Source organism: Pinus tabuliformis, chromosome 5_2, assembly GCF_031772625.1.
Source record: "Pinus tabuliformis cultivar Carrire ecotype Pingquan chromosome 5_2, CPIR1, whole genome shotgun sequence".
Taxonomy (NCBI): Eukaryota; Viridiplantae; Streptophyta; class Pinopsida; order Pinales; family Pinaceae; genus Pinus; species Pinus tabuliformis.
In genome coordinates this window covers 131,595,197-131,610,554 of record NC_142306.1, presented here as the reverse complement: position 1 = coordinate 131,610,554, position 15,358 = coordinate 131,595,197, and the positions used below count along the sequence as shown (strand labels likewise).

Sequence of the window (15,358 nt, the reverse complement as noted above, 5' to 3'; positions counted from 1 at the left end):
TAGAGCATGGAATTCTCAGAGAGAAGAAAGTTCCTGGAACACCATAGGAAAATGGTGTGTCATAAAGGATGAGCATGAAAATCATGGAGCGTGCAAGGTGCATGAGATTTCATGCAAGATTTCCCTTAAAATTTTGGGCAGATGTTGTATATACTATTGTCTATCTAATAAACATAGGGTCTTTAAGTTCCTTGGATGGTGGTATTTTGGAGGAGGCATGGACATGTAGAAAGGTAAACGGCTCATTTTTAAAGACTGTTGGTTGTGAAGCCTTTTTCCACATCAATAAAGAAAATAGAACAAAGCTTGAGGAAAAATCAAAGAAATGTACCTTTATTGGATATGGTGTTATTGAGTTTGGTTATCTCTTATATGATTATGAAAATCATAAAATCATTAGGAGCAGAGATGGCATATTCAATGAAAATGTCTTGTATAAGGATCGAATGCAGGAAAAGAAATAGGAAAGGAAAACAAACAATACACAGTGATTGATGAGATCACAAAAAAAGTAAGGGTGCCTGAAAATTATAATGATCAACACCCACAACAAAAACAACAACAACTATAATAGAAACAGGCACGTCAAACACCTGAAAGTGGTGTTAGAATATCTACCAGGATAAGTAGACCCCCTGAACGATACTTTCCTTCATTATATTATGTATTGTTGACTGATTCTAGTGAACCAGAAAGATATGAAGCAGCAATGAAGGTAGAAACCATGAGGAAGTGGGATCAAGTCATGAATGAAGAGATGGACTCCTTGATGCATAACCATACTTGGGACTTATTCAAGTTGCTTGTAGGTAAAACAACATTGCAGAATAAATGGGTTTATAGGTTGAAGGAAGAAGATAGAGGAAAAAAGAGGTATAAGGCTAGACTTGTGGTGAAGGGGTTTGCACAAAAGAAAGGTGTAGACTTTGATGAAAAATTTTCTTGTGTTGTTAAAATGACTTCAATCAGAACTATTTTAAGTCTAGTGGTAACATAATATTTGCATCTGGAGTAGTTAGATGTAAAGACAACCTTTCTCTATGGGGATTTGGAGGAGGAAATATATATGCAACAACCATAAGGGTATGAGGTCAAAGGGAAGGAGTAATTAGTGTGCAAATTGAAGAAGAGATTATATGTTAAAACATACTTCAAGGAAGTGATATCTAAAATCTGACAAGTTTATGCCTGAACAAATTTATACTAGATGTCACTCTGACCATTGTGTTTATCTTAAAAAGAAAAATGATGGTGGTATATTCTATTGTTATTGTATGTAGATGGCATGCTTGCTGTAGGGTCTAACATGCAGGAAATAAATGTTCTCAAAGGAAAATTGGCAAATTCATTTGCAATAAAGGATTTGTGCACTGCTAGACAAATCCTTGGTATGAGAATAACTAGAGACAGGAAAAATCGCAAATTAACATTGTCTCAGAGTGAGTACATAGAAAAGGTGCTGGAAAAATTTAATATGCAGAATGCAAAACCAGTTAGTACATGTTTGGCTAGCCATTTCAAACTAAGTAAGGATATGTGTCCCAAGACTTAATAAGAGATGGATTATATGTGTAAATTTTCATATGTATTAGTAGTTGGAAACATAATGTATGAAATGGTCTGCACAAGGCCTAATATTGCACATGGAGTGGGAGTTGTAGGAATTTATATGAAAAAAACAGGAAAAGAGTATTGAATGGATAATATAAAAGGAAGGACTGATTTTTTCTTCGTAGATGTAGCCCAAATTGGGTGAACAATGTATATTTGTGTCTTTCTTACTTTATTTTTTTCTTTATTTGTGTTTCCCTGATAGTTTATGTATTTCATGGTTCTGTTAATTAATTTCTAACAACATAATCCCTTGGAGTTTTAGTATTAATCCCTTGGGTTTATAATATCAACCATGGTCTACATGATCAATCATAGCCAACCATGGTCAACCATGGTGGAATGTCTAATTGTGACAATTATTGTCTCAATATGAAAATCAACCATGGTTCAAAATCGCATTATGATAAGATTATCTCAATATGAAAATTAATCATGGTCAACCATGGTCCAAATTTGCATTGTGACAAGGATTGTCTTAATATGGAAATCAACCATGGTTAACCTTGTTTATTTTGGGGTTTATAATATTTAAATATTAGGGTTTATATACCTTGGGTTTATAACTTTTATCGCGTGGGTTTATTATTCCCTTAGGATTAATTTTTTTTTTTTTGGTAGGTAAGCACCCACAAGGGATTTGAACCAGTGACCTATCGCAAGGAGTGCCTTAACAGTGCACCCATTCACTGTCAATCCAAAGCCCCGTGGGATATTCCCTTAGGTTTATAATCCCTTGGGTTTTTAGTATTAATCCCTAGGTTTTATTATTCCCTTGGGTTTATAATATAATAAATATCCCTATGATTTATTATTCCCTTGGGTTTATAATATAATAAATATCCCTATGGTTTATTATTCCCTTGGGTTTATAATATTTATCATGGTCAACATTGGTCAACCCTGTTTTATAAATTCAATCATGGTCAACCATCGTCAATCATATTTTATAAAATCAATCATGGTCAACCATGCTCCTATGTCACATTGTGACAAAGATTATCTCAATATGAAAATCAATCATTGTTTCAACCATGGTCCAACATCATATTATGACAGTGATTGTTTTAATATGATAATCATGGTCAACCATGATCAACCATTTTCAATCATGTTCAACCTTAGTAAACCATGTTAAACTATGTTTTATAAAATTAAACATTGGCATCCATGGTCAATCATGGTCAACCATGGTCGAATGTCGCACTGTGACAAAGATTGTGTTGATATGAAAATCAACGATGGTTAAGCATGGTCAAGCATGGTCCAACATCGCATTGTGATAAGGATTGTCTCAATATGAAAATAAACCATGCTCAAACATTATAAACCAAGCTTAGTTTAGTGTTTATAATATTTATCTTAGGGTTTATATACCTTAGGTTTATAATATTAGTCCCTTGGGTTTAATATCATTCTTTCGGGTTCATAATCCCTTGGGGTTTTAGTATTAATCACTTGTGTTTATTATTCCCTTGGGTTTATAATATCAATAATTGTCAACCATGGTTAATCATAGACAACCATGGTTGAATGTCACATTGTGAAAATGATTGTCTCAATATGAAAATCAACCATGGTCAACCATTTTCCAACATCACATTGTGACAAATATTGTCTTGATATGAAAATCAATCATAATCAAGCATGGTCAACCATGGTCCAATGTTGCGTTGTGACAACGATTATCTCAATATGAAAATTAATCATGGTCAACCATGTTTATTGAAGAGGCTCATCAATAGGTACATTATAAGGGTCATGGTCAATGACAACTATTCCTACTTTCTAGGGAGTTGATAGTAGCTACCCTCTTGTATAAATAAGCATGTAGAAGAGGTCATGATGATTCAAGTTTTGTTTTCAGCTAGGTAGATATTGAGCTCAACAAATTCACACTGTTATTTTGACTATTATTTGCTGTATTAGACTTTGATTCAATGATAATGAGAAGTTGCTTGTTGATTCATTATTGAGTTAGTTCCATAGGGCTGAGGCTCTTGGTTTGGGCCCAACCCAGTGGATTAGGTCTCTCTTTTGTATTTGTATCTCTTTTAGTTTCAGAGTATTGTTTAGTTTCTTGCATTTCAGTAGAGAATAATCCATCTAAATCTGTGATTGCAGCCTCTACCTCATCTCTCTCATGGGAGCATGAATAGAAGGATTTACAACCATAGCCTAAAAGTATTATGTTTATGATTTCTTGGAAGAAGATTTTTGTTAGTCATCTTATTTTTCATGTTCTTGTTGTAGCTTAGGAGTTGGTTTATTTATTATATCAGAGTTCTCCAATAGATTAGATAACATTTAAATTCAACTCATATTTTCCACTACTAGTTGTTTCATTTTCTCAATGATAAGTGGGTGTACACCTGTGATGGTTGCAGGGTTGTTTGAATTTGCATAGAAGGGAACCTTCACCACCTCCATCTTGGAATCCCTCACCTTCTCTTGTGAACCCCAAATTTTGTCCCTAAAATTATGTTTCATGAGACCATTTTCCTAGGGTCTCTAAGAGCATCCCTCCTAGTGAAAAACAAGCCTTCAAAAGGCTATGCACTTGGCTAGGGGTTTTTTCCACCTTTCACTCATTTATCTCAACCTCCATCCACCTTTTCCATGCACTTAAACCATCATTTTCACCTCTTAAACCTTCTCGAAAGCCCTCCTGTAGCATTACATGCCCTCCTGTAGCAATACAGGGCACGTGTAGAAGCCTCTTGTAGCACACTTGTAACAACATTTTTCTTCACCATTTTTTATCCTTACTGCAACTTGGACTTAGTTTAGAAGGATGTTGACCCCCAGTTGTGACTTCATGATCAAAGCAGGCTCCTAGGCCACTACAAACCCTCTTTTTCCTTTACTGCAAAAATAAAATAGTGTTAGTTTACTTATCACAAATTTGGCACAGATAGAACATTGATTTACATGCAAGTGGGATCTAGTTAGATGGTACATAGAATCTTGGATTATGGTTTGATAGGTTAGCTTATTTTCTACAAGAATATATGATAATTAGATGGATGATTGCAAGATAATGTAGTTCCCTTTCTACAAGTAATTTAGCTCTTGCATTTTCATGAATTGTTTCAATAACATTTGCAAGTTGAAGTTAATAACATTTTCCTTTTCATTGTTAGAGGTAGCTTCTAAATTTCACCTTCATTAGCTAGCTTTCATCCTAATTGAGTAGGAGTAATGGTCTTGGAGCGCTATTGATCAGATGTCCTAGTTGAGGGTGGCATGAGTAGAATCCCATCTATTGTGCATATAACACTGTCATCTTGAAGTTTATACAAACCCCGGGTTGATAAATAGAGTTGAGGAGCCCTGGGATTTGCATCACTCTTGGTGCAATACCAGGGCTCACCATTTATTTAAGGGTTTATAATATTTATCTTAGGGTTTATATACCTTGGGTTTATAGATTTTATCCCTTGGGTTTATTATTCCCGTAGGTTTATTAATCTAAGGGTTCATATTCCTAGGGTTTAATATTATTCCCTTAGGTTTATAATCCCTTCAGTTTTTAGTATCAATCCCTAGGGTTTATAATATAAATCATGGTCAACTATATTTTATAACATCAATCATGGTCAACCATGGTCCAACATCGTATTGTGACAAGTATTGTCTCAATATGAGAATCAACCATGGTCAAACATGGTCAACCACGGTCTAATGTCGCATTCTGAGAAAGATTCTGTCAATTTCAAAATAAATCATGGTCAAGGATGGTCAACCATGGTCTAATGTCACATTGTGACAAGGATTGTCTCAGTATGAAAATCGACCATGGTCAACCATGTTTATTTTGGTGTATAATATTTATCTTAGGGTTTATATACCTTGTGTTTATAATATTTGTCCATTGGGTTTAATATTATTCAACTATGATCAACCATGTTTTATAAAATCAATCGTGGTCAACCATGGTCCAATGTCACATTGTGACAAATTAATTAATTAATTCATTCATAATTAGTAATTAATAATTAATAAATAATTTATAATTAACAAATATTTAATACTTAATAAATAATTAATAATGATTTATTAAAAATAATTAATAATAATAATATGAATTAATAATTCAAGATTATTGTAATCATTTTAAAAGAAATATTGTTATTAGGATTATTATTATTTATTAATATTACTACTTGGATGTTTTTGAAAAGAATGGATACAAAAGACACCAAGGTATCAATGCTTTCAAGAAAGCTGAGAATCCCAGAAACAAACAACATATGGATGATTATGCTGGTAAGGTTCACCTTCCCTACATTCTAGGCACCACTGATAAGATTTTACACATTTTAAAAAAGACTAATATAAAAACCACTTTCAAACCCATGAATACAATCAACAGATGTCTGAAATCGGTAAAAGATCCTATTGATCCTAAACACCACAAAGGGTTTTATTTGGTCCCTTGTTCATGTAGCGAGGCTTACATTGGTGAAACTGGTCGTTCTATATTAACTAGGATTCAAGAACATGCTGCAGACATTAAGCATAACCGCTCCAAAACCTCAGCTTTGGTCGAGCACTCTAGTAAACCAATCATCACATTTGCATTGAAAACTCCTATGTTGTGGCCAAAATTGAGCAGTACCACCATAGAAAATTTAGAGAAGCTATCGAAATAGGGAAGCACCCCAATAACCTCAACCGTGATGATGTTTGGAAAATAAGTGATAATTGGATTCCTATGCTAACAAGGGATTCTACCATCTCCTAGACGATCCCGACCCCATCCTTTCTCTTTCATTCCTTAAAACTTTAGTAAGATTAAACTCATTTAATTTCATTTAACCCATTAGTTAACCTAATTCTAGTATAATTCAATACATAACATTAATCTAGCATCTAGAACTTATGAACTTCATTAAAATATCTTAATAATTATTAATTAATATAGATTTAATATCTCTTAACATTATCAAGATTAAACTCATTTAATTTTATTTAATCCTTAGTTAACCTTATCTTGTATTGGTATTAACATTAATCTAGTATAAATCATACAGAATATTAATCTAGCATCTAAAACTTATGAACTTAGAATATCTTAATAAATATTAATTAATATAGATTTAATATCTCTCAACATTAAAACATTAAATTCTAATAACTATTAAATCAAGGTTTAAGTAAAAACATTATTAACATTCAAGTAGTAATTTAATAGTTTAATTATGTTCAATGAGATCTTGCAATACAAAGCTAATCAAGCATTAATATCTTATTGGCAACAAAAACTAATTAAAAACAACAAATATTTAGTTATTACACAAACCATTAATAATATTATATCATAACATATATATATGTATGTATGTATGTATGTATGTATGCATGTATATATATATATGTATATATGTATGCATATGTATATATATATATATATATATAATTTAATTAAAACCATACCATTATCAAACCTGTCGGCTCTTTACATTACCATCCCTACCATATCCTCTATTTATTACACATCAATCTCTGACTTCTTCACATATCTAATCCTGATGATGAACCACAGAGGATGGTTCGAAACGTCGATACAAAAAACAGTAAATGTGATGACTCTGGAAGACATAACCACACAAAATGCAGATCGCAGAAGCCTCAAATCTATTAATATTACTACTATTATCAAATATAACATAATTTAAAATTAAATAATAATAAATACATTTAATATTAAATAATAATTAATATATATTATTAATTAGAATGAGAATAATAATATTTTTATTGTAATAGTTTTTCTTTGTAATATTATTTCTATTATTATATATTTGTTAATAGTACATACAACTAAAGTCTTTGGCTTATATCAACCACATTAATATTTTTAATATGGTTGTCCTAGTTTAATTGTTTTAATTTTATATAGTTTTAACAAACTAATGTTACATAGCGGAGTTTAATTTTTATATATAAATAAATTTTATTTTAAATTAAATAAAAATTTGTGGGTGGTGTAATTCAATACAATTAAAATGATTAGAAATTATTTATTTTATACATTCAAAAAAACATAAAACAGACTATCATTTTACATCGAACATATGATATAAAAGCATGTGTCTTGCAGATTGTTAAATGGACATAAACAATTAATTAATACACCCGAACAAAATCTGAACCAAATGAGAATAAAACATTAGGAAAGATTGGATGGTGTGCCTAAATGATACCATCAACGTGGTATGTGGTGGTAATATTAATTTGGTATAGAGATAAATTAGCATACCCATGAAGCAAGGGAAGGGAACACCAAAGAGGAAGATATTAATTATTAAATTAATTTTGATGATGGGTAAATTTTTTATTATATGAAATGTATTGAATGTAAAATTAACAATTCATTTAAAATAAGTGTTGCTTAGAAATTATGCTCTAGAAAAAATTGTAAAAATATTATAACTTGCATTGGTCAATGCTAAATTAATAATTGTTAATAGGAAAATCAAATCCTATAGTCTTGATTTGGAATGCACTGATAAGATGAGATGTCTACACATTTACAAATTTACTCCTATATAAATAATGATGGGAAGTATATTTTGATAAGTATGCAAAAGTTGACTTAAAGTATGGTGGGAAGTAATTGATTAACAACTTAAGAGAGACAAAAAATTGATAGGAGTATATATCTACACCTTATTGGCCACTAAATAATAATAATCCTATTTTGAATCCACTAGACAAATAATTATGTGTCAAACCAAGGAAATTAATAACTAAAACCAGGATTATGCAACTCAAGAAGGAACAACCAGGCTCCTGATCGAACTAGTGATCAATGCTGCCCCCGTTAGGGTTTCAAAAAAATCATGTCGCCCCCTCACTTTGAACTCTCGGCTGCTCTGACCAACGACGCCACTAATCTCCTTGCCATGGTCATGCCGTCCGGAGGGGTGGGCCCTGTACCCCCTCCCTCATCGGATCCCTCTGCTGACAAGTCAGTAAACGCAGAAGCTGCAACTGGTCAAGGTCCTGACCCAACTGATGCCTTCATTTAGATCCTGATAAAAAAGGCAATGGAAAAGTTGCTGCAGGTCAGACAACAGCTAAAGACAAAGGAACAGACCAGAACAATTCGATGTCACGGCCAAAAGCATTCTCTGCAACATGCATTCCTAAATCGGCAGAGAGAATCAAAATAGATCTACCCAGTGATCGAATCAATGCCCAAATCCAATACATGAGTGATCATGCACTCATAGGCAAGTTCCTCGGGTTCTGGCCGACTGAAAAAGCCTTGCATGGCTGGATAGCCTCCAAATGGAAACCTAAGGGTCAAGTCTCGCTGCAGCTAGGACCCAAAGGTTTTTTCACTGCTATCTTCAACTGCCTGGAAGACAAAACTCGCATATTCGAAGGAGGACCGTATTTCTTCAACTCTGCAGGCCTATATCTTCGAGAATGGAAAGCAAGGTTCGATCCAGACAAAGAGGACTTCTCCTGGGCTCCGGTATGGATACGCCTGTACTCTCTTCCAGTGGAATACTGGAATGAAGAGACATTAAAGGACATTGGAAACAGCCTAGGAGCTTTCATCAAAGTAGCCGAGGAAACCAAATACCGTAGATACACCTCCTATGCCAGGATCTGCATACACATGCATCTGGCCAAAGAACTCATGGACTCGGTAAGTTTATTTCATGATGATTATGAATGGGTACAAACTATAGACTACGAGCACATTCCTTTTCGTTGCAGAAGATGCCATGAGCATGGCCATCTTTTCAGAGATTGCCCTCTGAATCTTCAGTCGAAAGCTTCTGCATCAGAGACAAGTAAAGACGCTTAAGGCTTCACTAGAGTTCCTAGCCGTGGAAATCATAACAAGAAACCTCCAGTAGCTCCAGAAGAGCCCAAGAAGCCTGAAACCCGGAATAGCTTCCGCATCTTGTCTTCTCCTACCTTCACGGAGGATAATACTCCCAACCCATCTTCAGATCCTTCCCCCTCCACCCCTGTGCCTCCCCCTCATCCTTCAGCCTCGACTTCCAAGTCAGCTCATATCCGCACTCTAACTTCAGCCTATACGAAGAAAAAAATTTGCCGCCGAAACAGCCATGCAATCCTCCGCCATGGAGGTTGACGCCTCCCTAGCCCACAACATCAATCAAAGGTCAGATGAGGAGGAACAGGGAAATCTATCACTCATGGAAGAAGAACCAGAAGGTGAAGATCTAACAGATCTGGACCTACTCAGACTGGAAGCAGCGTGTCTACAAAAAGACTTCAGTGAAATTCCCCCAAAAGAGATCGAAAGACTTGAAGGAGTCCTGACCAAGGCACAGCAAAACAAATATCTTGGCATTCAAGCAGGTAGTCACTGGGATGGTAAAAAAATTTTGAAAGACACGAAAAAACGAGGGCGCAAAACGGATCTGCAAAGGACTATCATTATTGGAGAAATGCTTGTGGATTCTGGAGAATTCTCCAAGCTGACCAAGTTCTACAAAGCTCTAACCCATAGTTCCTCATGAAGCTAATATCATGGAATGTCTGAGGGCTTAACAGTCCTGCAAAACATAGAATGCTAAAAAACATGATTCAGCAAGAAAGGCCCTCACTAGTCTTTCTACAAGAAACCAAAAGTAATAGTAATGCACTAGAGAAAATTCTAAACAAAGTTTGGATAGGTTATCATTCAGTCTCTGTGGATGCCTCAGGCGCTTCTGGAGGGCTAGTGATCTTATGGAACCCACAAATCCTCTCCCTTCAAGATTTCCATGCCTCTCACTTCTTCATTTCAACTACCTTCCATCTCATAGGTACCAACATCCATGGTCTTCTCACTAATGTGTATTTTCCTCAAGATCTTCAAAAAAAGCTAGATTTACTGAACTCTCTCACAGCTCTCAGCTCTGGCAGAAGACTACAACATGATTACGGCGCTAGAGGAAAATCAGGAGGCCGAGCAAAACTGGAAGGAGACAGCATTGGCTTTAAAGAATTTATAGCTCGGAATCCGCTCATGGGTCTTCAAACCTCAAATGGTATGTTCACTTGGACCAAAAAATGTAGAGGAACTCAGCACATAGCCTCCAGACTTGACCGCTTCCTCCTATCAGATAATGCCATTCATCTAGGTGGAGATTTCCACGCCTCCATTCTGCCTCAAGCAGGCTCAGATCACTGGCCCATAATGCTTCAGTGGTCACGACCAGAGTCAAAGAGCAACAGACCATTCCGCTTCGAATCCTTCTGGTTCTCTCATCCTAACTTCAAAGAAGTGGTAATAGCTACCTGGAAATCCTTCACTCCCCCCGCAGGAGCCAAGATGTTTCAATTCCAACAAAAGCTCAAATACCTTAAGCAAGTGCTAAAAACCTAGAATCGCACTCAGTTTGGCAACATATTTGATCAAAGGAAAGCACTGGAGCAACAAATGAACACACTGCAACAGTGCATCATATCAGAAGGCCGAAAGGAGGAATATGCACTACAGGAGCAGATTCTCCAAAATCAAATTGAAACTCGCAGGCAGCAAGAAGAGACTCTCTGGCGTCAAAAATCCAGGATTAGATGGCTTAGGGATGGGGAGAAAAATACAAAATTCTTTCACAGGTTAGCCATTCAAAGGATAATTCACAACAACATCGCCTTTATCAACAATCAACAAGGGGAGCGACTGGAAAAGCATGAAGACATAGTACAGGAATTCCAAGAACACTTTCAAAACATTCTCAAAGAACTGTCGGGTAGTAGAACTCAAGCCATACAAAATATAGTGCAGCGCATTCCTAAAATCATTAATGAGGATCACAACAATAGAGTTCTTCAGCCTATCTCTTTGTAGGAAGTGGAGGATGCAATGATCCAACTCAAGGATGGTAAGGTACCCGGACCTGACGGGTTCACAGCCAACTTCTTTCATTCTTTCTCGGAGCTCATCAAAACAGAGGTATGGGAGCTAGTGGAGGAATCTCGATCAATGCATTGGGCTCTTCCTTCCCTAAATACGACCTTCATAGCGCTTGTTCCTAAAGTGGAAGAATCCAAGACTCCTCACAAATATAGACCAATTGCATTATGCAATGTCATCTATAAGATTATATCTAAAGTAGTGGCGAACAGACTCAAACCTCTTCTCCCTCTTCTCATCTTGCCAGAGCAGACAGGATATGTAGAAGGGCGCCAGATTCTGGATGGCATCATTCTCTCCCACGAAGTGATCCACTCACTCAAGATATTGAAAAAACCAGGTATGATTCTCAAACTAGATCTCTCCAAAGCTTTCAATAAACTCAGCTGGACCTATATCAAACACATCTTACTTGCATTCGGCTTCAATGCTACCTGGACCCGATGGATAATGAATCTCATTTCCTCCCCTTGCTTCTCCATCCTTCTCAACGGATCCCCCTCCCCTCCTTTTCATCCTTCTAGGGGAATTCGTCAAGGAGATCCTCTTTCCCCCTTCATTTTTGTTCTTATGGCTGAAGGGCTAAGCCGCCTTCTTCATTCTGCCTCTTCTTCTCATTCCTTAAAAGGCATTTCATTGCATGGCCAGTCTCCCATCACTCACCAACAGTTTGTCGACGATAATATGCTTTTTGGCTACCCATCAGTTCAAGAAGCCTCTGCCTTCAAATCCCTGCTCAATCTTTTTTCAGAAGCCTCAGGCACTACCATCAATGCCTCCAAATCTCAACTCTTTTTCTTCCATACTCCCATTCTCATGCAGAGGAACATAGCCAGAATTCTGGGCTTTTCCATAGCCAAGCTTCCGTTGAAATATTTGGGAGCTCCCCTGTTTGACTCTGCCATCAAACATGCCTCTTGGAGGGCCCTCCTTGACAACTTAGAAACCAAGCTCTCTTCCTAGACTTTCCGCTCCCTCAACATTGCCAGTAGGATCATCCTCATCAAATCAATTCTTCAAGCCATGCCTCTGTATCTGTTCTCAATTTTAGCTACCCCAAAATGGGTTCCTAGGAATATATGCAATCTGCAAAGAAATTTCCTTTCGGGGTCAACTAACCACAATAGAAAATGGGCCCTGGTCAAATGGATGGAAGTATGTCTTCCGAAATCAGCAGGGGGACTGGGTCTGCGGGATCCCCATCACAACAACAACATCATGGGGGCGCGCATATGGTGGAATTGGATCACTAAACCGCACATTCCCTGGGGTCATCTTTGGCAGGCCAAGTATGCTCCAGGAAGTACAAAAGAGGAACTAATCCGCTGTTGTCCAACCACTCCTCGCTCACTAATCTGGAATGCTGCCAAGATACACAGCGCTTTCATTCAAGCACATAGCTTCTGGGAAATTCATTCAGGCACCATTGCGAGATTTTGGGACGATTCCTGGCAACAACTTCCCAAACTTGCCTCCCTCTTTAACAAACCCAAGTGGCAAGCAACCATGCAGCAGAATGAAAAAATCCATGTACACCAATTCTGGCAGCAACAATGCCCCCAAATCTTTCATGTATGGAAACCGGCAAACACTTGGCAGGCCAATTGGCAGGAGGAAACATATGACGAGATTGATCAAGAACTCAATCTCAGGAAAATCAAACTCTCTGATCAGAAAGACCGATTGAGATGGGGATACACCACCAAGGGTATGTTTACTACCAAGGAAGCATATCAAATCCTTCATCACCCCATTCAGATAGTAAAACATCAACTTTGGGATCAAGTCTGGCAACCAAAAATATGGCCTAAGGTATCCACATTCCTTTGGCTTCTTAGAAAAAAAGGATCCTCACATGGGATAACTTACAAAAGAGAGGATTTATCGGACCATCTAGATGCTCCAACTGCAACCTTCACCCAGAGGATACTAATCATCTCTTTGACACCTGCCCTCTAGCAGCTCAAATTTGGGAGAGAACAGCACAGGGTAACGGAAGAATAGGTAGAAGTGAGGTAGATATAGTAAATACTATTAGAACCTGGCCACGGAAGCCTTTCCAAAGTCCTTTTCTCAACGCTCTCTGGAACCTCCTGCCAGGCATCATTCACTGGATTATCTGGAAGGAAAGAAATAGCAGGATCTTCAAAAATCACAGCTCACCTCTGGACATCCTCTCGATCCTTCTCAAATATCGGTGCCTCTGCACTGTCAGGTCAAGCACTCCATTGATATGACCCTAGGTGCATCATTAACCAATGGACCAATCTATCAATGCTCCGTTCTGGAGAATGATGAAATCAAGAGGCAAATTTAGGAGCTACTACAGAAAGGTCACATTTGGCCAAGTTCATTGCCATGTGGGAGCCCGATCATGTTGGTATAGAAGAAGGATAGGACTTGGAGACTCTGTATTAACTATCGGGCACTGAACAAGATCATTGTCTGGAATAGGTACCCGTTCCAATGGACTGATGACCTTCTAGACCAACTCACAGGAGAAAAATATTTAACCAAGAGTGACTTGAAGTCTGGATATCATTAGGTACCAATCGAACCCTTAGATGTGTGGAAGACTGGCTTCAAAGCCAAGGAGGGCCTTTTTGAATTGTTGGTTATGCCTTTCGGGTTGATGAATTCTCCTACAACCTTCATGAGTCTCATGGATAACATCTTACGACCATTCACCAACTCATTTGTAGTGGTATACTTGGATGACTGATGAGCGCCAGTATTGCAGCAAAGATGTTGCAACTCTTGGGATACTAGCTTTACTTATCAACTCGGGGTTCAAACAAACTTGGAGGTGACAGTGCTATATGCACAAGTAAAAGTGAAGGTCCTACCTGTTGTCACTGTTCACCTGGCGAGAGACCCCAGGGGTTCCAAGCCAGACTTCTATAGAGTCAGAAGAAGATTAATTCTTTGATGGAAGAAGAGCAAATCTATTCTAAGAGAGCTACTCTACTGCAGAAATGAAGAAAACAACATGTAATGCTAAATCACACCATATCCTAATTAACCATTTAAATAGCTATGCTAAGCATAATTTCTAAATCAACACTAACCTAATGCTGCTATCTAAGTTACAAAATTAAAGAGAATCTAACCATACTAATGTGTAAGAAAGGAAACTAAACTAAATTTGTTTTCACTTCTTTTGGTTTTTTTGGTGTTTGCGATGATTGGACAGTGTTGGAGTCTGATTGAATAACAAAATCAAAGATGACAAGTCGTAGCGTTTGAATGATACATAAAGTAACGTTCAGGAAGGAGTCAAGTGGAAGAGCTATTGAAGATTGAAATCAACGAAAGGAAGACGTAATGAAGCAGCAGTGCATAGGAACCGTTGGATCAGTCGGGAACAATATTAATGGGAGATGAGTGGTGGAGATCTTATCGCAGGAGATTATGTGAATAGATGGATGAACAGGATTAACGAAAGATGAGTGGTGAAGATCTTTAAGTGAATATATGGACGAAAAAGATTAACGGGGGATGAGCGGCATAGATCTTATCATAGGGGATTAAGTGAATAGATGGACGAACAGGATTAGCGGGAGATGAATGGTGGAGATCTTATCGTAGGGGATTAAATGAATAGATGGATCAATTGATCAACAAACAAGATTAATGAAAGATGAGCGGTGGAGATCTTATCACAGAGACTAAGTGAATAGATGGATGGATTAATCAATGAATAGGATTAACGAAAGATGAGCGGCGGAGATCTTATCGCGGAGATTAAGTGAATAGATGGATGGATCATGTCAAGTCACATGTTAGCAGAAGGGTGGAAAATGTGCAGAATGATGGAGTGGTCTTCGTAGGTGGTAAGAAGTTTCTCACATG

The 15,358-nt window shown here is 37.1% G+C and overlaps 1 protein-coding gene across 1 annotated transcript; it reads left to right on the top strand.

Annotated features, from left to right (window-relative positions):
* The first annotated feature begins 8,728 nt into the window (after positions 1-8,728).
* LOC149157860 (uncharacterized) lies at positions 8,729-9,439 on the top strand. The gene has a single exon (XM_089433806.1). It carries the CDS (start codon positions 8,729-8,731, stop codon positions 9,437-9,439), a length of 711 nt encoding a protein of 236 aa, XP_089289932.1.
* The last annotated feature ends 5,919 nt before the right edge of the window (positions 9,440-15,358 follow it).